Source organism: Buceros rhinoceros, unplaced genomic scaffold (assembly GCF_000710305.1).
Source record: "Buceros rhinoceros silvestris isolate BGI_N320 unplaced genomic scaffold, ASM71030v1 scaffold13789, whole genome shotgun sequence".
NCBI lineage: Eukaryota > Metazoa > Chordata > Aves > Bucerotiformes > Bucerotidae > Buceros > Buceros rhinoceros.
In genome coordinates, this window is record NW_010429825.1 from 6,838 (window position 1) to 33,505 (window position 26,668).

A 26,668-nucleotide genomic window follows, 5' to 3' on the forward strand; every position below is an offset into this window, starting at 1 on the left:
AAGAGTCAGGGATTGACCAAGAGAGAGAAGCCTTCACCAGCCTTTTGCCCTTCACCAAATTATCTCCTTATACAACCTCTCCCCTCCAGCCACCTCCATGTGCCCTGGGCCAGCTACTGCCTTGCTCATCCTCCCCGTGGGAGCACAGCACTCGGTTTTACACCGTCCTGTGACTCTCTGAGGGAAACCCAGACTTTGCTGACCAGATCTGTAGCACTCGCAGCAGAAGGATATGGAAGCCGTTCTCTCCAATCATTCTGAAGTCGTCTAACAAACAGACAATGTTTTCTCCTGCCTGGTCCTTCTTCTTCATACTGCTCACCTGAGGGGGAGGATTCCAAGAAAGCTGCAATTAGAGACATATTTATGCACAAAGACATCTTGCACCCATTTTATCCCCTTCTACAGACTTTCTCTTCCAGGAGCTGGCGCTTCATGACAAATCCCATGAAAACAGCATCAGGAAATCCTGGCTCCAAACACACACGCAGAGTCTGTCACCAAGGAATGAGTTTCTGTATGTTGTCTAGCTCTTGACCAGGTGGGACCATCACCCTCACAGTGTCTGAATAACTCAAACTAATCCTGCTAATAGTGTCTAGCACACTTCCTGCTGCTTATTCTATCCCATACAAGCCCAGAAAATGCTCCTGCTTGTGCTGGAAGGGGATTCCCCCAAGACCGCAGCACCCTGCTCCCAGCAGCAATGGCTGTCCATTTCCTTTGCCCTTCTGCTGCCTCTGCTGCTTGTCCTCACAGTGGAGATGGCCCTGTCCTTCCCCAGCTGAGAGTAGTATGATGGGACATTGCCTTTGAAAACTCTCACTTTCCCTTCAACAATTTCTCGCAAGGGGTTGCAGAGAGGCAGACACCTTGTGGTTGTCTTTGGCCACTTGAAGGCTACCTGTCCTGTGGGGGCAGAGAGCAGCGTCCATGTGTGGAGGAACCCAGTGAAGGAGGCTGCTGTGGGCTGAAAAAAGGTTGGCTATGGCCAAGTGCTGCAGAGATCTGTAAGGTGCGGAGCGGTGGTGGAGGGGATTAACACAGATCCTGCATACAAGAACCAGGGGATATCAGACCTTGCACTTGAGAGGTTCAGAAACAAAGCAGAGGAGATGGTTCTTCATGCAGCATGTGGGCAATTGGTGGCAGTTCGGGTTATGGCAGGCTGTGGGTACTGCAGCCCTCATGGCCTCACAGGAAATCAGGGCGGGTCTCCTGAAGGTAAATCCACTGAGAATTGCCACCCACACAGGCATCACTCTTGGCCCAAGAAACTTCCAGGTGGAAACTGCTGTAGGCCAGGGGAGCCTTCAGTGGGAGCAGCACTTGGTACTTAGCTTGTCCTTGCACCCGTCTGTATATCTGCTGCTGGCCCAGGGTGCTGGGCTGGGTGAACCCCTGCTCTGCCCAAGCACAGGGGCTACAGCACCCCCAGCTCTCGCACCAGCACTGTACCCCTGTGCCACAGGCTGTAGCAGGAGTTTGCTCTCTCAGAGCACTGGTCCTGCTACAGCAATTTGTTCTTTTTCTTCTTCCCTTCACAGCCATAACTGTCAGGATTTTGTTTTGGCATATTGTGCAGCTGCTGGATCCACCTGCACCAGCGCAAGGAGGTTTGTGCTGGCGCAGCAGAGGTGAGCAGCCGTGGAAGCAGGGGAGACCGGATCCTCTCCTGGCAGCTCTGCAGGCACCGACCACCCAGTGCTGGTGGGAACCAGCTGCATTCTGCGGAATGGGAAGGCGTGTCTTTCAGAGAGAATTAGCAATAAATCAAGGGGAAGGCTCGGTCTGTGTGCAGGATTGTGCTGATGTGTAGAAAAGCAGCTCTCTGATAACATTAAATTAGTGCCACTTGGTACTTCCTCTTGCATCACTGAGTCTGGCTCGCGTCCCTTTGCATAGGGCCTACAGATTTACAGGTGGGAACTCAACCTTTCCCAAAGCTGTTGGGGAAAGGCCTCAGAGTAATTTGAAATACAAAAGTTAATGTCTTTTACTCACCTAAAGCTAATGTAACTTTGTATTTAGGCAAAATCAGAGAACTGTAGTCAGGAGCTTTCTAGACCTAGCAGGTAAAGCAGCCTTCAAAGGCAACTAGCTGAGACCCAGATACAGACACCTAATTACCACATCCATCAGCAAAGGCAGGAGGAAGCTTTTTGACTTCAGAGGTTTATTGTATTTTTGCCACATCCTGCATTTCTTTTTCCAGATATTTCTTTTTGCTTTATTATCAGTGTTGTGATAGAGCAATGCCCTCTGAGCTGGGAGTGACACAAATACAGTGGACACCCACCCATCTCCTGCTTAAGAACAGTGTAACCACTTTTTCTGTTGATTATCTGCCTTATCTTTCTGCAGGTTCCTCCTACTTACTAGAGTTCAGTCTCAGCTGAAAGAAATAGGCTGACATGGCAAGCGGGACATGGCCATCCATTCCAGTATGGTGAGAAGGTGCCTATTGCAGAGACCAGCACCGAGCCAGGGTGATTTCCATGAATTACCTAACTTGTTTTGTTTAGTTTTCTCTTCCCCATCTAGCTCCTCAGACTGAGTCCTGGAGGGAGAAGGGGTGATGAGGCTGGTACTCAGACCTGAACTCAGTGGCCATCCCCGTGGAGCAAATCACAGAGCCCCAGGATATACATACACAGCGGAGGAGAGCGACCTCATCCTGGGCAGCTTCAGCAAAGCCTTCCCTGCTTTTCAGGACCTTCACAGCTACGGGTTTCTTCTCCCTGGAAAATAAATCATAGCTGCCAGACAAGGCATGCCAGAGTAGCCCTAACCAGCAGCACCGTCCCTTCTCCCAGTCACCCAGCCCTGGGCTGGGAGGGAGGGTGCTGCCCTCCTGCAAGCAGCCTTGCCCTTGGACTGCAGCAGCCAGGCCCGTGGGCATCCCTCCTGGCCATGCTGCCGGCATCTGGCAGCACTGCTGACCCTGGAGGGGCTGGAGAGAAAAGGGCAGAGCGTGGACACTGCAGATCTAGGAAAAAAAAAAGCCACTGCAGAGCAGGGGCTGATCCCACCTCATTCGTGTTCTTTGGTTTCAGGGGACCAGCTCTGCTCATTGCACCCCACCAATCTTGCAGCCAGGTTTGCCCTGTGCTTGGGTCATGCTGGTGTCCTCTGGGGCAGGCAGCTGCGCTGTGCTGCTTCTGCGAGAGGGGCTGCTCCTGCTCAGGGGATAAGCCACCCCTTCCCAGCTCCCCGAAAGGTGGTCAGCCCCTCACCTCATGTCCTGGCACAGCCAGACGGTAGCAAAGGTCCCACAGCCCAGCTTGCGCAGAGACTGGTATCGCGTGTTGAACAGCTGTCCTTCCCGCACGGGATAGTGGCCTCCTGCGGGGACCATCGCCAGGAGACATTGCAGACATCTCTAAATGCTCTTAGACTGCACGAGCAGCTGAGGACAGCCGTCCTCTGGGGGAATGGCCAGGCAGGTCCCCACGGCCTTCTCTGGCCTCGGGGAAGAACCTGGCACAATCAGGTCTGGAGGCACATACCCGAGGACTGAGCTGTGTGCTGGGCTGCCGGCACCTCCTCCTGCACCCGCTCCTCCATGGCCCAGCGGCACAGCAGCTCCTGGTGCAAGGGGACGGAGGCAGCGGGGATCGGGTCGTGGGGCGCGGGCGGTGTGATCCTCAGCACTTTACTCCTTTAAAGAGAGCGGGGGAGCTGAGCCTCTGCTGCATGCTGCACACACTGATTATTCCCTCTTCTACCCCTGCTGTCCCCTTGCTCCCTTCCTCCCCATCCGCTCATCGGCCCCTGGAGCCAGGCCATTACAAGCGCTTTTGGCAATTCACAGAGACAGGAATTATTTCGAGAGTTCAGAAGAGGAAAGCTGGCAGGCTGAGTCTGGGCAGGGATCCTGGCGGTGTGTGACCGGGCCAGGGTGAGGTGGGAGTCTCAGGTTTCCCTGCACCCAGCGTGGATTTTCAGGGGCTTAGTGGGGACTGTGGGATCCCCTTCCACGGCCACAGCCGGGGAAAGCACCCAATCCCCGTCCCCATCCTGGCTGAGGAGGGGACAGGTCCTGGCTTTCGCTGGCAGGAAGAGCCTCACGCTCCAGATGGCTGCAAAGCTAGACCTGCGCTTCAGACTGTGCTGCATGTCTGTCTGCAGCCCGGGCAGGGAGCACAGGTTTATGGCTGACCCTCCTGTGACACCCTTAGCAAGAGGCTGCCATGGAGAGGGAGGCTGTTCCCGGACTTTGTTTCTATGACAGCCCAAGGTACAAACACCGAGAGGGTGCAGACAGACTGATGCAACTGCTGTCCCCCCTGCCGCGCAGCTGCGGTCACCTGAGCACCAACCCCGAGCCTGTGTTGCTGATGGAAATAGAGGTGTAAGCTGCCCTAGCTGGGGCGCTCCCAACCCGGCCTTGCATAATGTGGAAATGTCACTTGCTGTACGGCCAAAGCTCCAGGGTGACACGCGCTGCCAGAGCTCATGACAGGTGATAATAATCCCACTGGACCATTAGCACGGGTAGAATTATCGACCTTTAAATCCTCCAAAGCAGGTTGCTAAAGCTAAGGGCTCGTCTGCGCTGGAGGATTTTCAGAAATAGTTGCAGTGGGCTGGCGGTGGTGGAGGCAGCAGGAGCCACATGATGGGGAGTTGTTCTGGGACAGTAACATCTTCCAGGTACTGAGACAGAGGTGTGACTTCCTCCAAAGACTGAAGTTTCTTCCCACACACCGATGGTGCTCTCCCAGCACAGCAGCCAGGGGTGCAGCCTGCCTCTGGGCATGCATCAAGCTCCCAGCACGGCTCTAGCGAAGGGTCAGACTGGGCTCAAGACCCTGATTCTGACAGGGACAACCCAGATTGCCAGAGCTAACATTGCTCCACTCACCCAAGTCCATACAGCAGACTGCGAGGAGCTCAAAATCCTTCCCCCTCCTATGGTTTTACACCTCTAACAGTGGCATCGACACTGCTCAGAATCAGCCTCCTCTAGGCATAAACCTCTAGGATACCGCACGCCCCCCTTCAGCAAATACCTACTAACCTCTTAGCTATGAAACTGAGGTGAAGTCAAAACTCTCCTTATTTGAGCACAGACTAAGCATATCAGTAACCTCACGAGTCTGCCCAAGCCTCGTCACTTGCATCGTTAGGACAGCAGGGGCTGGCCTGAGAGCCAGGCAACAGCCTTAAGGGTGTTATTATATCACTCACCATTCCCCTGCCGCAAGAGACTCCAGAGTGTGTGGGGATGGGAGGCAACAGCATCTTCCCTAGGTGGATTGTTATGGTAACAGACACTTTGGAGTGAAAGTAGGACCCAAAGACAGACTCCAGAGTGTAAAATGCACCCTAGCACCAGGGCTGATGGAGCTTGCGGGCAGATCTCTGGGCCCTGGCGTCCTTCCTGCTGCAGAGACAAGGCAAGTTCAGCCCAGCACAGCAAGTTCATCCTCCTTAGGCACGTGAGACTTCCCTCCATCCACGCCAGTTAGATGGATTCACTAGCAAAGCATGAGTGTTGCTATGCAACTTGGCACAGGAGAGTGAAATGCTCTTTTCTAAGCTTTGTGATAAGGGATGATCACTGCTTTAAAGTCCTTCCTGTCTTGAAGACTTCACGTTAAAAACAATTATTATTTTGCTTTTCTCGTTCAAAGCTACATTGTGCAGATCCTACAGGCTTGCTGCAGGCCTGGTCCAGGTCAGAGAACTTCAGCCCAAAACCACATTGGCCCAGCCTGGTCTGCGAGAGCCATGGGCAGGTCCAGACAACTCCACCTGTCCTGCACAGAATGGTGTAAGGAGCTGCCCACTGCCAGTCGTGCCTTGTAACACCTCTGGAGTCGCAGAGCTCACCAGGGCAATACACACCTTCATCTTCTGCATAAACACAGACCTGGCAAGACCTTGCTGAGAGCAGCGTCCCTGCAAGTCTCTACGTGCAGCGTACAAGCAGCCCCGTGGGCACACGGGGCTCCCCAGGGCCCCTGCGCAGACTTACCGTGCAGCAGCTCGCAGGCAGGGCATGCTGCTCCGCTTGTCATCCAGCTCATCCTGGAGCTTCCCAAAGTGGGATACCAGCTGGTCCTGCTCTCCTTTTAGTCTGCACTGCCTGGGAGGGGTGTCCTTGAGCAGACCAAACCCTTCTGCATCGCTGGATGGACGTGGTGAGGAGCGGGGCAGGGTATCGGATCACAGCGCTGCTTCTGGGAACAGCCTTGGCTTCGGGATAGCAGGAGACCTCAGACAGCTGTGGTGGATTCACTTTACTGCTGGCCTCTCGCTGCCTCCCCCAGCTTCCCTGGCAGCAGGTCTGTCAGCTTGCTGCGGCTCCACAGTCTCCACAGCAACTATTTATAGAGGAAAATTCACAGCTCTACTGAGATGGAAACAGAGAAATCCTTCCTCTCTGCCCCACCATCCCCAGACCCAGCAACCAAGGGGCTGCCTGCTACTTCCAGCTGCTCCCAGTGGTGCGTTGGCAGGACTCATGGCCCAGCTGCGCTGCTGTGGCACCGTCTCCTGCCAGGCACAGCCCTCTTCAGCCTGGGCCTGGCAGAGGGGACAGGGTCCCCAAGCCCCCCCCTGTGTCACACTGCCTGCCCTGAGGCACCTCAGCCTCCAGCAGTGCCCACAGGCAGCTGAACCAAGCGCGGGGTGGTGCTGGTGACAAAGCCCACACTCCCCCCATTCCCTTTCTGTGAGGCAGCATCCTCCCTGCAGCCGTGCCCCACTGAGCTGGGAGCCGAGCATCCCAGCACCCATGGGACACCAAGGACCAAATAGCCACACATAGAGTGAAAATCGCATTTTTTTTCCCCCGCTGCCACAAGCTACAGCCTTGCACCAGAGCTGGGCATGCCCCCGCCTCCCCCTCGCTGGGGCCCTGGGCTGGCGCAGCTCAGGTTTCCTCCTTGAGGCTGCAGCAACCAAGCCCCAGCCCTGAAGCAAAGGGTTAATGCAGCCTAAGCAGAAGATCTGCTGCAGCTCCGGGCTGCCAAACGGAGGTGGGGGCCTCCCGGAGCACTTCTCCCCTTCCCTGTGCCCCCCTGCCTTCCCCGCACCAAAAACAACAGGGGAGGGGGCAGAGGCTGTGCCAGGCTGGGCGCTGGGCGGGGGACAGGGGATTTGCCACCCTTGAAAGGCCAGCAAGAACACAGAGGGTCGGAGAGAAGGAACTGAAGCAGTGACTTTACATAGAAGGGGGGGCGGGAATGACAGACTGTGTCCGAAAGGAATGGGGGGCAGAGGGAAAGACAGGATAGAAGACCCAGGAACCAGCTTTGTGTCTGGGAAGAACCCTGCAATCAGTTTCATAATTAAGTTGTTGTGCTAATTTAGGAACAGTGGTTCCTGCCTGACGCTGGTGGACAACAGCAATCAACAAAATCTGTGCCTTAAGAAACCCCCTCCCTGCTTCCCCACGGAGAGGGGAACCACCACCCCATGTGCCCCATGCCCCTCTGCCAGCCCATGCAGCTACCACCCCTCTCCTCTGCCAAGCAAGGGTCCCTGCTCCTGGGCTGGACGCTGCAGAAGCACCGAGAGGTAGGAGCCAGCAGAGGAAGGGGGCAGAAGCGTGTCTTGAAGAAACGCAGCTGGTATCTCGCAGATATGGAGAGGGTGTGAGGGAAAATCCCCACGCCTCTGGCACAGCTCCCAGGTCCTGGTGCTCAGGAGTGCACGGTTTCCACTTTGGAGCAGAAAGAGGCAAATAGATTCTGGGCAATTGCATCACTGTGCAAAACAAGCAGGACAGGCAGGTTGTATATTAAAATTTATTGAATTATTGTGTAAGAATTCTCTTTATTAAAATCATTTGGACTCTAAACTGATTATTTACAGACAAAACCTTTCATATCACCAATAGACTCCTACATCTCGGAACAGTATCTACAAACAGTTATTACACTATGTAACAAAATTCAGATTTTTTTCAAGCTTTTTATATTAATTATTAATTCCAATTTGAGAAAGACAGTACCTCAGGTGCTCTGAGCAGAACTCAAGGCATGGCAGGGCATAAATGCAGGTCAGGCCTTACCGTAACAGACAGAGAGACACCAAGTCACAAGGCTGGGAGAGGGCAGAGTCACCAGGACAGAGGACAGGGAGAAAGACTATTAGAGCAAATGCACTGGGTGTTCTGGGAACCAAAAGAATAATCCTGACGAGAAAGGCACCAAAAAAGCAGCATCTCGCCGCAACTGGGGCACACTCTGAAAAAGAAATGGCATCCCACCGAGGCAGCAGCATCTGAGAACCTTCTATTTTCATTAAAAAGACATTAGCCATACTTCCACGAAAAAAACCCAAACCAACAAAAACCGTACAGATTCGGCCTAAATTTGCCACCAGACAGATGAAAGCAAGTGCTCTCACATCGACACTGTGTGGGTGCCAGCTACTCTCAGTCGTGCTGACAGGAGAGACGTTCATATACACTATCAGATATTTATCTTAATACTGACCAATTCTCAGCATTTCACCCGGACCGCGGTGGAAGCAAGTTTCTGTCCCTGACTGCAGTACTACGTAACTCTTACCGCCTGCCATCGAGAACATCACCCTTCTGCTGGAAGCAGCGACATCCCCTTGCTGCACTTGTGCCTTGCAGAAGGGGAACGGCTGCTGTAGTGGGGCAGTCCCAGCTGGTGCCCACAGAACTTGCTGCCTGTGAGAAAACAGGAACAGCACGAGAGGATTCTGCGTCCTTGAGAAGGAACGTCCCGCTCCAGAGTGTCTGACAAGCTGGTCATGGAATCAGGCAGAGACTGGAAGAAACTTAGAAGGATCATGAGAAACAAATAAATAAGTCTTCCCCGCAATAGGGAATTTCGTCAGAAAACCTGTTTTGTGCAAATTTAAATGCAACAGAACCCTGTCGTAGTGACGGATTTTGCCACAGGAGAGGGGCACGGACGGAGGGAAGAGGGGCCATGCCTAAACACCCAAGCTGGTCCCAGCGAGGGGCCTTCAGTGCGTGTCCGTGGGAGAGGAGGATGCCGGTATCTAGAACACCAAGGACAGATGGATGGGAAGAGATGAGCACTACCGGCTTCCCACCTCGCTGCACCTGTGCTGGGCAGGGCCTCCTGCCCAGCTGTGCAAGGACAAGCTCAAGATGTTTAAGAAGTCGATCACGTATGCTTAGCTCTATCTTTAAGTCTCGGTTATTGCTCTGATCAAAGCAGACTCTCACAGATACTCTCAGAGGAAGCAGATCGTTTCCAACATCCAGGAGCAGTACTGAGAAGCAAAGAGCCCACTTACCCTGCGGCCAAAGTCAACCACGTGGGCAGAGGTACCTGGACTCCTGTCACTATGATTCCAGGAGAGCCACCAAGTCCTCCCTTGGCCGATGCGAGGTGGATCCAGAACCAAGCCCCAAACCACCCTGTTCTGGGAAAGCGCAGAGATAATTCTGCAAAACTAGGGGCAGACATCACCAGTCTGCAGAGCTGTGACTCCAGCAGAGAGCCTGTGGCTCCTGGCAGACACTCAGCAAGCTGGAGGGGCCACAAACCACACCTTGCTGCCTGGGGCAGAACGTCCATCCGTCAACACACAAGGGGACAACGCTACTCTGCTGCTATACCTGCGCCTGCCTCAAAGCAAGGACACTCCTCCTGCAGTTCTGAAGGAAACGGGCTTTACAGGTGTGCACTGGGTCTGCTTTTTCCCCATCTGCCACACCTTTCCTCCATCCAGCTTTTTTTGGGCTGATTTAACCAGATTTGGTCGAGACAGAGGTTTCAGAGATGCTAAGTTCCCATAAGTTTCATGGAGATGGGTGGTCAGGCAGGAATGGGACTCCGACTGGTGCCTGTCTGGGGAAAGGGAGGCAAACTGTGCCTCCTGCCCTTCCTGCCTGGTAGCAGCCAGCTCACCCGCTGCTCTGTACAGCAGGGCAGGAGCAGGTGGCGGCACAGGGACACTGGACATACCCTGGGCACACAGCGTACCTGGGAATACTGCTGAGAGAGGGTCACTGGAGAGAGCTGGCTTTGTAGGAAGGGAAGCCAGCAATAGCTGCTTGTTATATTGCTCAGAGAATGGTTTTGCAGCTGTGCGGCACGCAGGCAAAGCCACAGAGCTGATCCGACAGGCCTGCAGTTACTGCTATATGCGATGTGAAGAGAGGTAGGGACGTGATCCTGCCCTGGTGTAGCTCTGGTCCCTCCTAGCCCATACAATCACCACCTCAGGGAAGTGACAGAGAAGTCAGACTTGTCTACCTGCCCCAGGCACACAGGATATCAGCGTAGAATTAGCAGCGGAGGGGAAGAACGAGTCGGGCACCCTTTTAAATGGAATTTGCTCGTAGAAGGGCAGAGCGCTCTGTTCACAAGGTGCAGGAACCGAGGAGGGAGCAGCGAGGAGGTGCCCACTGACAGCTGGCAACTAACTGTGCTTGTGCCTGCTCCATCCTCGCCTTCCTCACACAAATCATTCCCGTTTGTGGGACACTGGAAGCTCCTTGGGAAGAACACAGTTGTGCTTCATGGCTTCCCCGAGTTCACAGCTCACCAAATAACTCTTCTATGTGCCACAGAAGGAGAGTTCGGGAAGGGAAACTGAGCAGGGTGTAAGGCAAGCCTAACAGGAGAGCACGCAGCTAAGCCTGGAACCGAGCTGCGGGGAGAGGCAAGCTGCTGTTACGACAGAGACATCTACGAGTCATCCCTGCGACAAAGCAGTGGAGAAAACTTTGCTCCAGTGCTGACAGACGTTTGTCAGTAGAAGTGCACAGAGATACTTCCCCTAGAAAAGCTTTGTCTCAAAGCCACAAAATTAAACATTCTCCTTTAGCATTTAAATACATTAACTTTCTGAGGTTATTTACAAGTCCAGTTCAGAGCAGCAGAACAGCCAGACACCGGAGAAAGGGGAGGGGGCACAAGGCATTTGTGCTTTTCCAAAGAGCAGGACAACCTCTGACCACAAGGAACCAGCAAGATGGGTCCTGAGCGAGGTCAGCGGAGGCTGAGGCGAGCCAGGCAGTGACGCTCACATGCTGACTTTGTCCTGAGGGGAAGGGTGAGGGGGTGCTGTCCATTTACAGTAGGGTCCTGGGCAGGCGCGTGTGCTGGTGAGCATGTCACATCCAAGAGGTGTCACACACAAGCTGTCAGAGACCAAACACTGGGGAGCAAGAGACCTTAGCCACCAACTGCTCTTCTTTCTACATCCAACACCTGGAACCGGTGGGGACACTGCTGCAAGGGAGTTTCTCAGGTGTGATACTGCAGGAGTGCTCGCTAGCTGGGGCCAGAGGCTAGCACAGCTGTCAGCCCGGGGAAAGCTCCCTGCGTCCCTGCTGAAGTGAGCGGCTGCAGCAGGGCAGGTCCCAACACAGACAAGCGTATCCGTGCACGGCTGAGGACTCCACAGACACAGTGCCCGGTGTTGTCACCTGGTTCTTCAACAGCGTCGTTTGGAAACTTGGCACATTCACGTAACATCTGTAGGAAGGAGCTGTGTGGTCTCTCTGACAGTCTGCCAGAGGAAAACCAAAGTTTATGTGGTTTTTTTGTTTTGTTTTCCTTGTAAAAAGAAAAAGACTGTAAAAAAATATTCTCTGAGATGCAAGGACGCTTGTACTTTGTACTGCCTTGGCCATCCCTGTTCACGTCACCCGCGGGTTCCTTGGGAGTCTGGTTCCAATGGCAGCAGGACACCCTGTGAATAGCTAGGACGGGCGCTGTCCCCACTCAGCCGGGGGAGAGCAGTCTGTCTGCGCCTGTCACAAATCTGTGACTTTGTTCTCCACAGCTGCTGCAATCTGTTGTAGTCTATATCCGAGCTGCATCTTCTGTGCCGTTGGGTCTTCTTCCAAGGCAGTAATGATCTGCAAGAGACAGAGCTCGCTGGCAGCCTTCCTCCAGCACACAACACTGCCAACCAGCTCAGCCCCACACACAGTGGAGAGCCCCAGGCTGGAATCCAGCGAGCTCAGGACTAGAGTGGGTCTATAGTAGTTCACCTCAACCACAAAATCAGTATTCTACATTTGCCCTAATAACTTATAAACTTCATAGTGCCTAAAGAATGCTAAACTTCTCACCTAAAAATGGTATTTCTAGTAAATGAATCTGAACTAACTGCATTGCATTTTTGAGTATTTGCATACTGGATCAGAAAAAAGAAGTACATGAAACCCCAAAAGCATCCAAGACGGAGGTAAGTCCTTTATAGTGATTTCCTCCCTCCCTCTTCGCTAAGAATAAAGCGAACTCATGACACGGAAGTGACACGTGCCAATGAAACAGTACAGAGTCTGGCTGCTCATTGTTGGAGGCGTTTTGGTTGGATGGTAAAAGGAGAAGGCATGTTCGTACCTGCTGGAACCACACACTCACCTGGTCATAGTACTTATTGATGTATTTGTACAATTCATGTAGAGCCACCAGGGAATTGAGGTCACCTGAGTAATTCTGAATGTAAGAGAAGAAGTTAGACAAAACCGTGAGACACCTTACAGCTGTTCTTCTCAACTCTGCGTCTGCACAACTCATTAGGAGATGTGCCTGTTGCATGAAGCAACAGGAAAGGGACTTCACCAGTAGTTCCTAGCAAAGGAGAAGTCACATGTACTCCTTGCCCCGAACCCTTGACTACAGTTCTCGGTGCTAGTTGGGCAGACCCTCATCCTCCCCGTGGTGCCACAAAGCGGAGGAGCCATGGGGAACGGTCAGCAGGTCTGAGCAGCAGGACACACTCAGCTGGCATATCCCTTCTTTGCACTACTAACTCTCTCTTAGATGTGCAGGGCAGGGGCTACGGTGACTTCTGAAATCATTATATTTACCCGTGATAGCTCAGCCAGGGCAGAGTTCATCTCCTGGTCACTGGCAGAGATGGTCTGACGAATGTCCGCGTAATACCTACACAGAGGTACACGGGCAGTTAGGGTATTGTTCCTCCTTGCCTCCTCCACACCGCTTAACGACGACTCCTCACATTCACTGCTTACCTTTCCACCATCTGTTTGTAGCGAGGAATGTCTCGGGCATAGAGCAGCTTATTGATTGGAGAGTCCTTGAACATCCAAAACCAGAATTGGTTACAAAAAGCTCCTTACCATGGTAACCTTTGCAGGTGACACCATTACTGCTAATTTCTGCCGTTCATTCAGGATTGGGAATTTTTGTCCTCTGCATTGAGAGGATCTTCAAATACCAGGCTCCCTTCTAGTAGTGCAGTCTGAGGAACCATGAGATGCATTGGTGAAGGGACCTCTGAGATCCCTAGTCCAGCCTTCCACTTGGAGCTGGGTGATCACCAGTATGAGATCACATTGGCTATGGCTTTGCACAGCTGATTCCCGAAATCCTCCAGAGATCTGCCCATCCCACCTCTGGTGACCCGTGCAGGACTGGCACAGGGTGAGTAATGGTGGTAAAAATCTCTTCTTCAGGCCAACCCGAATGTCCCAAGATGCATCCTGCGACTTACACTGTCTGCCACAGGCAGCTAGAATTTAACTCTGTCCCCCAAGTGGCGGCAAGTTGTAAGTAAAGAGCACCCCTCAACAACATCTTCCGTATGCTGAACAAATTCAGCTCCTTCCTCCTCACTTCCCAGGTGCACCCATCACTTTCCAGCGATGGGCCTGGACCTGCTGTCCCAGTCGTGCTACGTAAACACTACTGCCTTCCTGGGGCAGCACTGCTCAACTGTCTGTGCCAGCCACGCTCACCTCTCCCTCTGTACTTACCCGCCCTAACTTATGGTCAGCTATCGTACAGGAGTCCATGAAGGTCTGCGCAATGACCAGGAGCACAGCATCGACGTTATCTGACGTCTGCACATCAAAAACAAACTGGGGATTCTTGATGATGTTGATCCAGAACCGCAGGGGCAGGCTGCAGAGAAGACAGAAGTGCAACACGGGATCAGCAAAGGTAGCAGCTACGGTGCTGAAAGATGTTCTGCACATTACAGCATCTCCCAGCTTTGCCCTCCCAGCAAAACCAGCTTTTCACACCATGCTCTGCTATCTTGCCCTGCCTGCTGAGGAGCAGCAAAATGGGAAAGGTGCTGTCATTTGGCTAGTGAGCAGCTCTAGATGGTTTAGAGGTGCCTCCCCTCAAGCCTGCAGGAACGCCATACCTGTTTGTCTTCCAGATATGGATGGTCTCGGGGTCTGCGATCCCATAGTGCATGGCCTGCTCGTCCAACAGGTCAAAGAAGTATTTGACTGCCAGAGGGACAGGGCGGTTGGTACTGAGGATCACCTGGAACAAGTCATCCACAAACTTCTGCAGAGTGCCCTGTGGAGAACCGAGCAGGACAGAGTCAGTAGAGGCAGGGGAGAGCGGAGAGCCCAGGCCTCACGTAGATGAGAGGTTCTGCTCAGTGGCCTCCCCTCAGCAGTCCAAAGTTACCTCCCCTCCACTGCAGGGAGCAGCAGCAGAGGAGAAAAGAGGCCCCGGCAGTTCCTGGAACAGAGGCCAGGGAGAAGCTCTCGATCAAAGCAAAATGTGGAAGGGAGTCAGATGTAGTGAGAGCCGCTGCAGGTAAAGGGGATTGCTACCAGAGAAAGCTTGCACCATGATGGAACGGCACTGAACCGCAGAGGCTGCCTAGTGGAGGAGGACTGCTGGCTGCCAGTGGCTGCGTGCAGCCAGGCTGGAACAAGGAGAAGAGGCTGCTTGGTGGATAAGGCATCGGCTGGACGGTCGGACTCAAAGAGTTGTGGTTAACGGCTCGGTGTCTGAGGACAGGCTGAGAGAGTTTGGGTTGTTCAGCCTGAAGTGGAGAAGGCTCAGGAAGACCTTATAGGGGCCTTCCAGTACTTAAAGGAGGCTACGGGAAAGGTGGGGAGGGACCCTTTATCAGGGAGGATAGTGATCGGACAAGGGGTAATGGCTTTAAACTAAAAGAGGAAGACCTTATAGGGGCCTTCCAGTACTTAAAGGAGGCTACGGGAAAGGTGGGGAGGGACCCTTTATCAGGGAGGATAGTGATCGGACAAGGGGTAATGGCTTTAAACTAAAAGAGGGTAGATTTAGATTAGATATAAGGAAGAAATCTTTTACTATGAGGGTGGTGAGAACACGGGAACAGGTTGGCCGGAGAAGTTGTGGATGTCCCATCCCTGGAAGTGTTCAAAGCCCCATCCAACCTGGCCTGGCGCAACCTGGTCTAGCAGAAGGTGTTCCTGCCCATGGCAAGGGGATTGGAACTAAATGATCTTTAAAGTTCTTCCAACCCCAACCATTCTGCGATTCTTCTCACCTTCATTGAGAGAAGACGTGTCAGATAGATTTCTGGGATTGCCTTGGCTCGCTCCCGATCTCTTAAGCTCCCACGCCGATGCTTGGGAAGCTCTGGCTCTTCTGTTGGTTTCACCAGGTGCCAAAGTTTGATCCCACCTTCATCTGCATCCTCCAGCATTGGTGTTTCTAAAATAAGCAATGGTTTACAGATGAGCTTCAGTTCTCTCACAGTAGAGCTCGGCCAGGAGAGTGCCAAGGAAGCAAGATTTCACAGTACAATAGAAACACGAATGGGAAGGAACCTCTGGAGGCCTCTATCCAGCCTTCTGCACAGAACACGACAGCTGCTAGCACTACAACAGGTGGCCTTTGTCCACCCAAAACCTTCAAGGGCTTGGAAGCTTCCCCAGACAGAGATCCCCATCACCCCAGTGGTCTGTTCCAGGGCTGCAACAACCTTTTGCTGAAGAAGTTGTTTTTTTCCATGTCCAATTTGAACCTGTTAAGCTGCACCATGTGGCTACCGTTCCTCAACGCCACAGGAGTATCCATGGTGCTGTTCACTCTGCCAGGCAGTAAAGTAACAGCTTGGTGTCCCACCACCACCTTCAGGCCATGCTCAGCACCTGAGGGTATTAAGATTCCTACAAGCTGCAGACTGTGCTCAGCCCTAGAGAATTGCGCTTATCCTGCATTTTCATGCCCAGCCTGGCTTCCCTCTGCTCTTACACTCTTTTGTTTTTCTTTCACCTCACCTGCTCACTCGTTCAGTTTCCTGACAATTCTATGAGGGACCAAATCACGTATCAGCCTTCTATAGTGGCATAAAGCTGGGGCTATGGCGAGAGACTCGTCCCACTAACTGGCAAGTGCTATAAAATCATTTCATGAGGACACCAAACTCACTCTCTCCTGGGATGTAGTCCTGATTCTCCCTATGGATGTGCTTGGTCAGGCGTGGAACCAGTGCTACTGTTGCTCCATCAGGCACCTGCACACAAGCAAAAATCAACATTCAAAACAAACGGCATGTTTCTCATCAGCCCCACAGGCAAGTGCTTGTAGACTGTACCACTACTAGAAAGAGGACAGAAGCAAGGATTTTGGGGCACCGCCACTGTGTTTCCTGATGGTGGGAGAATCTTATTTGCAATTAAAAAAACCTACTGACTGATTTGGACTGGAACATTAACAGATGCAGCAGCGCTGCCTGCATTGCTACAGCCACCAGGCATGAGCTTGTGCATCTCCTTCCAAGCTCTACACCTATCCACGTCTCAGGTACAGGTTAGGGAGAGGGTTGTGCTTGTCAAAGTCAGAGTGCAGGCCACAGCACTGGCTTAATTTGAATATGCTGCTGCAAGAAAGCTCCAACCTTTTGACAGTGATTCACCAGGAGCCAGAGCCACAAATAGAGTGTAAGAGCATGGAGAAGGTGAGGGGATAGACAAAGCAACGGTAGACTGAGTTCTGACCTTGTAATGCTGAAGAGTGTTCAGGCGTTTCCAAGTTCCTTGAACAACAGAAGTCACATCCTCATCAGACAGGATCAGGTGACCTGCCAGCCCTGATCTCCACTCTACAGCCATTGAAACACAGGAAATGAAAAGATAAGCTCTTTAATTTGAGGCATCTCTGAAGTGTGCCGTGCTTCAGCCTGACCTTGTTACACACCCGCTGATCCTTGTCAACCTTTACCCATGCTATTTCACAGACAATATAACCTGAGCAAATGACTCTGACAAGTCACAGGACAGTCTCTCTGAGCATGGGGACAAGAGGCCTCATGGTCTTCCAGGTTCCATTTGACAAGTTCCTACAAACTCTGTCAGACCACAATTCTAAGCCGGTGACTTGAACCACAAATGCGCCCCCACAGTGCTTACTAGCCACCACTGTTCCCCCAGTAGCTGCCATAAACGTCACCACTATTCATCAACAGTCAAAGAACGAAGAAGGTAGAAAACTGAGTGGTTTCCCGCACAGTGCAAGTCCTGCCTTTCATTAACCACGGTGGGCACAATCCTCCCTGACACACATTACTGAGATGCTGCGGCTGACTTCACTGGAGGAAGAGTCGAGCTATGACTATAGCACCTCTGTGCCACATTCATTGTCCTCCCCTTCTACACGGTCTCTGTGCTTTCTTTTTTCCTGTGTTCCCTTGCACAAGCCATTGCCACGGTCCAAGTCTGGCAAAGAACACCATGAAATGGAACAGGCTGGACTCAGGTGCTTCTTTCCCACCTCTGCCCCTTGCTCTTAGCCTCCCTCCTGCATCACACCCTGCTGGGTCCAGCCAGAGTGCAAGACCCTTGGCCAGCACACTCAGCGGAGACCAACAAACAACACGTGCTGTGCACAGACAGCAGGCGACCACTCTTCCGCTTCCAAGGAGTCCTGCTCACCGAGGTCCAGGGTGTCTGGGTCTGGTCGGTGACAGTAGGGTGTCCCTTTATAGATCTGATCCAGGATTTTCTCCTTCACCTGTGTTATGGTGTCACAGTCTAGCACTTTCGCAGAAATCCCTTGGGAGTCCTCTGCCCCTCCTGCAGCAACTCCTGCTTGCGTCAAAGCATTTAAGGTCTGGGGGAGAAAAGAAAAGGTCACAGGTACTCGGCTGATAAGATTAGTCATTTCACTGGAAGAGTTTCAGGGAAGAAAACATCACAGATGTTAAGCACCACTTCTCAGTCTCATGTCAAGAGCTGCAAGTCAGTTCAACAGCGCTGAGGAGGGGCTTTGATGTGCCGTCAGCAATTCCATCCCCTTATTTCTAGACACAGAACACAGCATATACACCAGATTACTTGGGGATGGCTCCTATTAGCCTAAGGCAAAAGCACCCGATCTAGCAGAGCTCTTGCTCCTCTAGGGAGCTGTGCTGCTGTGATAAACCTGGCTCCCAGGAGACAGTGGCAGGATGCTGTACTTCTGCCTCAATCATGGGAGCAGAGATATTCAGCCCTGTCACACTGGAGAGCCCAGAGGGAACAAAATATTTGGTGCTTACCAGAGTCCGGTATTCCAGGTCCTCCCTCAAAAGGCGGTTGTCGTTCAGGGTATATTTGGCTTTCCCTGTCACCCAGTCGACTGGCCCTTTGTCCACCTGGTGCTTGATTCCTCGAAACAGCATGTAAAGGGGCTCCCCAACAGAATCCTGGCACAGAAAGGAAGGAGTTCCACCTGAGAGAAATTCAGCTTGCTCCTCCCAGCAGAGCCCAACAGCTTGGAAACACGGACACCCAAGGAGAGGAGCAGCAGGACTGGGGGTAGAGCAGCCAAGCCACAGGCAAAGACAGAGCCTCTGCCAACAGCTCCTGCCCCATCCACAGGGAAAGCATACAGGCGGCTACTGGCTGGATGCACAAGACCAAGGATTGCTCTGCCTCCACGTCACTAATCTGAGAAACTTTCCTCGCCATCCCCTCCTTAGGAACGGAATTAGATCAGAATCTGTCCTTCCCACAGCAGACTAGCCTAAGGCCAGCATGTCTCAATGAGCTGGCATCATGGAGGTATTAACGCTGGTTTAGGCACCCTGTCCCCAGCGAACAGCCCCGCTGTCACATTTCCCACCCTGAAACGCAGGGTGACTCTGGCACTATTTCAGCCGTGAGCAAGGCACAAAGCAAAGCTGTGGCTTTCCCCTCTTCCGGCCCCTCCACACCACAAGGGGACAAAGAGCTCACCCTCACAAATGCATACAGGCAGATGGACATCCAGTTGGTTAACAGCTTCTCTACGACTGTTTCTGTCCTGAAAGAGAGCACGAGGTTGGTCACGGGAACACAGTGCAGAGCAGGGAAGGACTTGCAGATAAAGATCACTCCCCCTGAGAAAAGAGCACACTACATGATGACACAGGATCCAGGGAGAGGGAGAACGAGAAGGACTTTAGAGACCAGTAAGGCTAACGCTTTTGATGCCAGTTATCCGAGGCACTTTTCAGCCTGAGGGAGGCACCAAATGACAGAAGTGGAGAGAGGAGCAAGCAGGGGACAGAGGAGAGCCTCTGTGAGGACTCTGGGAACCTCGTTCAGCTAAGAAGGATGGAGACAGGAGGCTAATGGAGATCTAATCACAGGAAATATTTCAGTTTAGCTCCCAAACATGGAATGACTGTGAGCCCAGGGACCTCTAAACAGCAAAGAGGGATTAGCACACCTGGCAGAGCCCTAGTACCTGAACACAAGTGAGAGTTAATATACAGCAGGTTCAAAAAAGAGAAATCTGAGGTGGGCAGCTCCAGCTTCTAGATCTTTTCACACCTTTCCTGCTATATTCCTTGCCAATTGCTGACTGGAGGGAGGGGTATCATTGTTCCTGCTTCCTCCCAGTTGATGCATGTTGTCTGGACACACACTGGTCTTCCAGCTGCCATGATCACAGGAGGTTCAGAGCCTGCCAGCTGGGCAGAAAGGCTCCGTCCTCTCGGGTGACTAGCAGGAGGACCATGGCTGGCTCACTCACCTCCGCAGCATCAGCTTGGGGTTCTTGGCCACATACTGCTCCACGAGGTCATTCAGGAGTGTTTTGAGGATGTCAGTGAAGTACTCCAGCTTCCCATGCAGAGACACAGTGAGCAACGATGCCACATAGGCCCGGTCTCTGGGAGAGAAAGTGCGCTGGATTTCCAGAGTGTGGATGAACTGGTGAGGAGAGAGATAAGCCAGTGTGTGAATCTGCTGAAAACAAGGCAGTCACAGCCACTGGCTCTCGGAAGGAGCAGCGCTGCAGGGAGCTGTTCGGGAATTAACTTTAACAGATGCTGCCTATTTCCAGCCACCAGCTGCCAGTGACACGGCCCTGATCCCACAGCAGGCTGCAAGAAGAGAGACATTACCTTGGTGAGGAAGAGCTTGCTGTTGAGCAGGTTGGAGAGCTGGACCAAGCCCTGCTCCACAGTTTGCCGCCGACACTCAGGGATGTCCAAGTCCCTTTGCAGTGGTGACTCACGGTGGCCCGGGAAGAAAATGCGCTCTGCATAGGACTTGTAGTCTAAGAAGGGTATCCCCGTGCCCACAAGGTCACTTGTGAGGTCCATCATCTCTGTCATCAGGTCTGAGAGAAAGAAAATGCCCATGATGTTGACTGCATGATCACGCAATTGATGGTGTAGAGCATGATGTGAGTGTAGGAACCAGGACCAGCAGAATGGGACTGAGGAGGAGGATGGATGTTTTCTATCAGGAGGCACGTTGGTGTCCTGTTGCTAGAACACTTAAAACTAGACTAGGCAGTGGGAGAAACTGAAGAGGAAACTTGCAGCCTTGAGGAGGAACCAAAAGGTAAATTGGGTGAATATTCTCCTTTAGAGCTGGGGGCTGGCTTCCAGTTTTAGAGAGAGGAAGCCACTGTTCAAGCACAGATCCGTGGTTATAGGCATTACCTACACCAGAGATAGAGTATTAGCAATCTCCTGCCCCTCATTGCTGCCCACATTAGCTGGAGATGACAGGCTGCGTCACCTGCACAGTTTCAGAGCCCCTGGTCTCCCACACAAGGGCTCGCTGCTGTAAGCAGCTGATGTACCAGGTGTGTGGGCCCAGAACACAGGGCAGAATGCACCCTGTCCTTCACAAAGACTGGGCTAGCTGTCCTTAAGATCTCTCCAAGTGTGCTGTCTTGACTTCCGGCTCTTCATCAGAGTCTGGAGGATGAACTAGAGAACTGGAGAGGTCTGCACAGAGCGCTGTGCTCTGAATTAGAGAGAAGAATTAAAAATGGAATAATGTGGCTGCGTGTTTCAATGCACCAGTGCGAGATAAAATTACTGACTTCTGAGCTACCTGAATAAGTATGCAGGAATGGAAAGAGAGGTACGGTTGAAAGTGGTTCTTCAAGCTTCCCTGAAGCTGCAAGAACCCAGGAACTCAGTGCCTGACCTGTGAATTCCTTCTTGCATCTATCCCGAACACTTGTTTCCAGATTTTCCAGCTGGATTTGAACTTTCTTGTAATCCCTCAGAGCCTGTTTGCTCTTCCTCCTGCAATAAGAAGCAGAATTGTTCACAGTGGCCCTAGCCCAGGGACTGTCCTTGCCAACCATTATGTTGCTGCCAAAGACTCCAGGGCAATGGGTGCTGAGGTGATTCCTACAGAACGTCTTTGCAGGATACCAAACAGCGTTCTGTAAACCAGATGTGTCTCGTGGAGCACCCACTATGAGGTGTGGGTTCTGAATGAACCATCGTGCAGGCTGTGACCAGCAGGTACAACATGCCTCACACATCCAACACCACCAAGGACTCAATTTGGCACAAAATAAAGAAAACCAGGACTTTGTTTAGGCCTAAGTAAAGCATGCTTGGCCACATCCACTGATAACGTTGTAGAGGTACTTAAAAGTCCTCACACAATGCCAGAGCTTCTTACCTGTATATGAAGACGATGACCAGAACAATCAGTGCCACAAAGGATGCACCAACACCCAAACCAATCTGCGCCTCCAGTGGGAAGGTGAGCTGGCTTTCTGTGTCATACTGCACTCGGCCCAGGAGGAAGTTCAGGTTTCCCATCTGTACCTGTAAGGAAGCACATGCCATCACGTAAGCTCAGCGCAGCAGTGAAATGCAAAGCCACAGAGCTTCTCCAGAATGGCTACGGGTGGCAGGCAGCCTTCTAGCAAAGCTGTCCCCCAGCAGAACTCCTGAATCCAGCTTTTAGGAAATGAATCATGAAATCACTTCCTTTCAGGCAATGTTTATTGAGCCCAAGAGCAGTTCCTTGCCACACTTGGTACCTTCTCTTGTACCCCACCAGGGCTTCTGCTCTTCCTCCGCTTCCCAACCAACTCCCTGCCTCCACCTCTACTACTCGCTTGTGCTTCAACAAACAACAGCGTTTCTTGCGGCACTGCCGATTCTCTACCGTGAACTCTGGAAGCAAGTCTGTGCCCTCCCGCTTCGTGCGGTGCCGTGGAGCTGGCTGCTCAGAGGGAGGCTCACAGTAGAGATGATTCCTTGTTAGTGTCTTCACCACACAGATTCCTTCCCCAATCATAGCCATAACTTCATCCTTGGAAATAGCCAGATCTAGATTTTCCCCCTGGAAGAGAACATTAAATCAAGGAAAAGAAAACGCTGCATTTCCATGGCTCCAGAGAAGATGGAGGAGACCAACACTACAAAAAGCAGTGGTTTTTTCCCCTCTGACTAGGTTTGCATCTGAACTGGCTGCAGAAGTTCATTTTGTAAGCTTAAAAATTCGCTTGCATATGATTTAGATTATAGCTTTAGGGCCTGTACCATGCTGCATAAGTACAGTTATAAACAGCCTGTCTTCTTAAGGCTCTGCCAGGGTATCCTGACAGGTTGGCACATCGACCTCCTTGCTCTTTGAAAACTTGCATCTTGTTAGTTCTCGTTCAGACTTTTCAAATTGTGTTACTTCTCCACGATGCGTTCGATACCAACGGGAGCAGTTCAAGCATTTCTAGACTAGCACATCCTCACAGTTCTTACTCGTACGTGAAAAAAGAGCAAGTGGAGAAAGTGCATCTCCAGATGCAGCCATGAACTTTCTTAATGAGTACTTGACTGGAAAGTACTTTTCCATACCAAAGAAATTCCCCAGAGATTTTTTTTTTCCCTTCACATGTGAAGAAGAAACATCAGCTGCTTTGCCCTTCTGTATCACCCATAAAGAGTGATTTTCCTACCTCCATCTAGTAACAGGTCTTTCCTACTGCCAGGATTCTTTTACTCCTAAGTTACTTCTAGAGGAATCTTAAGAAGCTATAAACAGCTGGCAGCTGAGAACAGGATGTGAGGTTTATTTAGTACTCATGTCTCATACACAAATAGTTTATTAGGATTAAAAATAAAAAAGCACAGAAGTTTCCACAAGCTCTACGAAGCCCTTAACAATGATTTATGGGGTTAAGAGGCATTTTTGATGCACTCTTTTCCCTCTTATGTACATTTCCACAGACCAAAGCAGATGTGCTGTGAGGGGCTGTAAACCTGTCAAATGCTTTAAAAGCTTGGGTGCTGCACGACTCCAATTTAAAAACTCAGATTAGAAACAACTTGTACAAGGAACGCGATTTCCAGCTAGTTTTTGCGTTACCTCCACGGAGATGACACTTCCTGGCTTGTGACGATAGGGTTTGGCAGGGTCTTCAGCATTCAGTGGTTTTAGGATGGGGTTGACTTCGTAAGAGAAGGGCATGGGATGCAATGAGTTGAAATCAAAGCTCAGATTATCCAGAATAAATTCCAGTTTGATACGGATGCTTCGCAACAGCAGGTTAATGGCTGGAGTTTTGCACAGGATCAGGTAGGAGGAGTTAACAAGACACGGTTCTTCAAACTAAATGCGAAAGGCAAAACAAGCGTCAGTAGTGAAACACGAACACTTCTCCTCCAGCTCTGCAGGACTTCCCAACCCCGAGCAGTCTGAGTTCCTCTCATCTGGAGCGATGCCAGAGGAACCCTGCTTAACTGTAGAGGGAAAAATCCAAGATCTGAAGAATTCCTCATGTTCCTCCAAAGAAAGTTTTCATAGCACTGGTTTTGTGGCAAGTACCTAGGTCTCGGCAGAGGGAATCGGCTCTGACATTCCCCTGGCAGTAAATTCTGGAGAGGCATCAGCTTTAGACCTCCCTGCTCTGACAGGATGAGACCAAAGGCCTTCAACGCAAGGCTGATTTCCTAGCCTGAACGCTTCTGTGAAAGAACTGTTCCTTTGTCCAGCTGGATATGTTCTACACATTTGGTGGAAGTATTAGGAGTAATTTTTTTTTTCTCCTGTACAGCCACAAATGCTTAAGAACACGGGTATAACCAGCTATTATTGATGCATGTGCATCAGGAGCATGTTTTCCCAGTTTATGTAGAGAAACCCCTTCCTCATTTGCACTCAAACCTTAACCTCTCAGTCTAGCAGAGAAAATTTCACTTGGCCAAGACCGTTGGTATGATCCAAGCAGTAACAGCAAATGGGGGAGAAGCCCTAGGGGCAGTTAGTCCACCTCTCCAGAGCCACACGCCAACCCTTAGGCACCCTCAGCTCCACTGAACACTCTGCTGTGCTACCTGCTGGACACTGCACAGAGCGTCCTCAGGGCACTCGGTGTCTGGGATAATTCGGCGCCATCGTCCCAGTCCTCGGCGCCGGCGTTCAGATGGCGAAACTGTCACTCGGATCTTTGGTTTCTGCACAACATCCAAGTTGTATCCATGAACTCTGAGCACTCTTCCTCCACTGAAAAAGAAAAGTAGCTGATCTCACTCATCTGTTATTCATTAGCTCTGTCTTGCCCATGCTCCCACCCTTCTGCTTATGCTCATTCCTACAAGCCCGGCTTTACTCCACAAATGCCATTGGTGCTGCAGCACCTGCCTCAACACACCGCCCTGGGTAAGGTGCACTCAGTCCTTCTACCTGAGGAAGCTTTTAGGAGGCTCTGCAAAAGTGATGTTGGGATCCAGAGTATATTTGAAGAGGGATCCTTCCAGCCTCCGCTCTTGGTCCCCATATTTGATAGTGACTGGGAGTTCTGCAGACACGTTGCTGGGACTTGTCTGGCATGCCAGCTGATCCTCTGTCATCTCAGAAAGGCTTGGAGAGGCAGAAGAGAGAACGAGGGATTAACACAGCCACTGCAGAGATGTTTTTACAGCATTATGCCTTGCTCTTTGCAGACGGTCTGCAAACCTCTTCTGGTATTTTCATAAATTTATTGCTGAAAGGTCTTGTGCCTTATGTAAGCAAGCGATAATTGCTGGGCAGTTGTCAGTGAGCAGCACATGGACAAAAAGCAGGTACAGCCACTGTCCAGACTGGACACATGGACCAAGGCATGTGCACCTTCTCACCAGCAGTGCTGTCAGGTGTACGTGACCCAGGATGCAAAAGAACAAGCAGCTCTTAGAGTTAGTCTCCAGGAACCAACTGCAGTTCCCCATCAGCAAGAGTAGAGCTGCCAGGATGGGATATAGTCCTGCCGAGGGACATGCAGAACAGAGGCCACATAGCACTGTTCTTGTTCAAGGGAACACAGGCAGGAATGTAAGATGGTTGAGGGTGCAGCCATGACCCTCAAGGAACACAGAGGAGAGCAGAGCTCAACTCCAACAGCCTGTACCGAGGGTTGAGCCAGGCAGCATCACACCCTGCAGTGCTCTGGGAGGGACTCAGGGCAGTGCACAGCCAGCACATCGGCAGGATCTGACCTTACATGTGGCAAGGGAGGTCTCCAAGCAGCACACTGATCTCACTAGGATGCCCAGTCAGCAGCTTTGAGCCCAGAAGGGTAAGGCAGGTTCCTCCTGCTTTGGGGCCCTGAGTTGGAACAATGGATTTCAGCTCTGGGGTCTAGAAGAGGGGAGGAAAAAAAAAAAAAGGGAGGTGAGGGACAGTGACCTCAAAAGATAAGGCAAGGAAAGAGAACAGCAGAACATGTTCAGTGACCTCCAGTGCTCTGAAAACAGAAGCTATAGATCCCAGTAGCAGGCAGGGCTCAGCCACTCTCCAGCAGCTACCTTACAGAGCAGGGATCGATCACACCGGCAAGAACCACGGATCGAGCAGATGGATGCTGCAAACAGAGCTGAGCCTCACACTCTTTAGGATTAACAGTTCAAAGGGATTGCTCAGATCAGTAACTGGATTAATAACTCAGGTCAGGAAAAACAAGGTAGCAAATAAATTGTCTGTTTGTCTAGTAGATGAGGAGATTACCAGCAGGGAGCCCTAAGAATTGACCTGTGCTGTTAAACACACTCGTAGGTGACCTGGAAAGGGGAAATGACACTTGATAAACTATTGAGAGTAACAAAAACTTAGCACCACAGAGGAGCTGCAGCAAGATTTAGAGGAACCAGGCAGGGTGGTGGAAGTCAGTCACTGCTGGTAAATGCAGAGCAAGATACATGAAGTGAGAAGGAGCGGGGAGACTACAGCAAAAAAGCAGCTCAACCATACGTACACAGCTGTGAGTTTTGAAATAGCTCCTGCCCATATGAGAGTGCTTGGGCACCTCTAACAATACCAGCTGTAAGCACCCATCTCAACAAAAACACACCAAGTGAAAGGAGATACCGGGAAGAGAATTAAGTAAAAAGATTTTTATGCCACAGTAAAAATTCCTTTTGCACTCACATCTTGAACATAGTATGCAGTTTTCATCACCCTGCATCAAAAAGGTGATAATAGATCCAAAACCACAAGGAGAAGAACAACAAGCATAATCCAAGCATCTCTTTCCCCTTCCCATGGGAGAGAGAGGCATGCAGCTAGGTACAAAACGTAAAAGGTGCACAGCAAGGATGAAAAGCAGTGATTGTATCCAAATACTTCTTAAATACTAATTCATTGTTGCTGAGTTTAAGTTATCAGAAATGTATTTAAAAATAATAGGAAACATTTCTCCATATGATGTACAGTAACTTCGGACTTACTGCCACTAGCTGCTGAAGGTCAGAAGCTAAACACTTGTTCAAGCAGCAATTTGAA

General features: G+C 51.4%; 2 protein-coding genes across 2 annotated transcripts in view; both read right to left on the reverse strand.

Annotated features, from left to right (window-relative positions):
• LOC104499321 (SRSF protein kinase 2-like) overlaps positions 1-6,009 on the reverse strand; it is a gene marked incomplete at its 3' end in the record, with an annotated part of 12,840 nt that extends 6,831 nt beyond the window's left edge. Inside the window, exons 1-5 of the mRNA XM_010142811.1 lie at positions 5,984-6,009; positions 3,510-3,661; positions 3,237-3,345; positions 2,654-2,741; positions 235-322 (exon numbers count right to left, since the gene is read on the reverse strand). Of these exons, the coding sequence (XP_010141113.1) occupies positions 235-322; positions 2,654-2,741; positions 3,237-3,345; positions 3,510-3,661; positions 5,984-6,009 (463 nt within the window). The remainder of the gene's footprint in view (positions 1-234; positions 323-2,653; positions 2,742-3,236; positions 3,346-3,509; positions 3,662-5,983) is intronic.
• Positions 6,010-11,510: 5,501 nt separating this feature from the next.
• Positions 11,511-25,528, reverse strand: PLXNB1 (plexin B1; the record flags this gene model as incomplete). Its single annotated transcript, XM_010142812.1, has 21 exons — positions 11,511-11,833; positions 12,345-12,419; positions 12,794-12,869; positions 12,959-13,023; positions 13,703-13,850; positions 14,098-14,258; positions 15,226-15,392; positions 16,113-16,197; positions 16,682-16,785; positions 17,615-17,792; positions 18,220-18,366; positions 18,899-18,965; positions 19,680-19,858; positions 20,053-20,270; positions 21,095-21,195; positions 21,584-21,732; positions 22,079-22,255; positions 23,279-23,521; positions 24,247-24,415; positions 24,596-24,772; positions 25,392-25,528. Coding segments are annotated over 21 exons (2,928 nt in total), but the record flags the coding sequence as incomplete, so codon positions are not given.
• Positions 25,529-26,668: the final 1,140 nt, after the last annotated feature.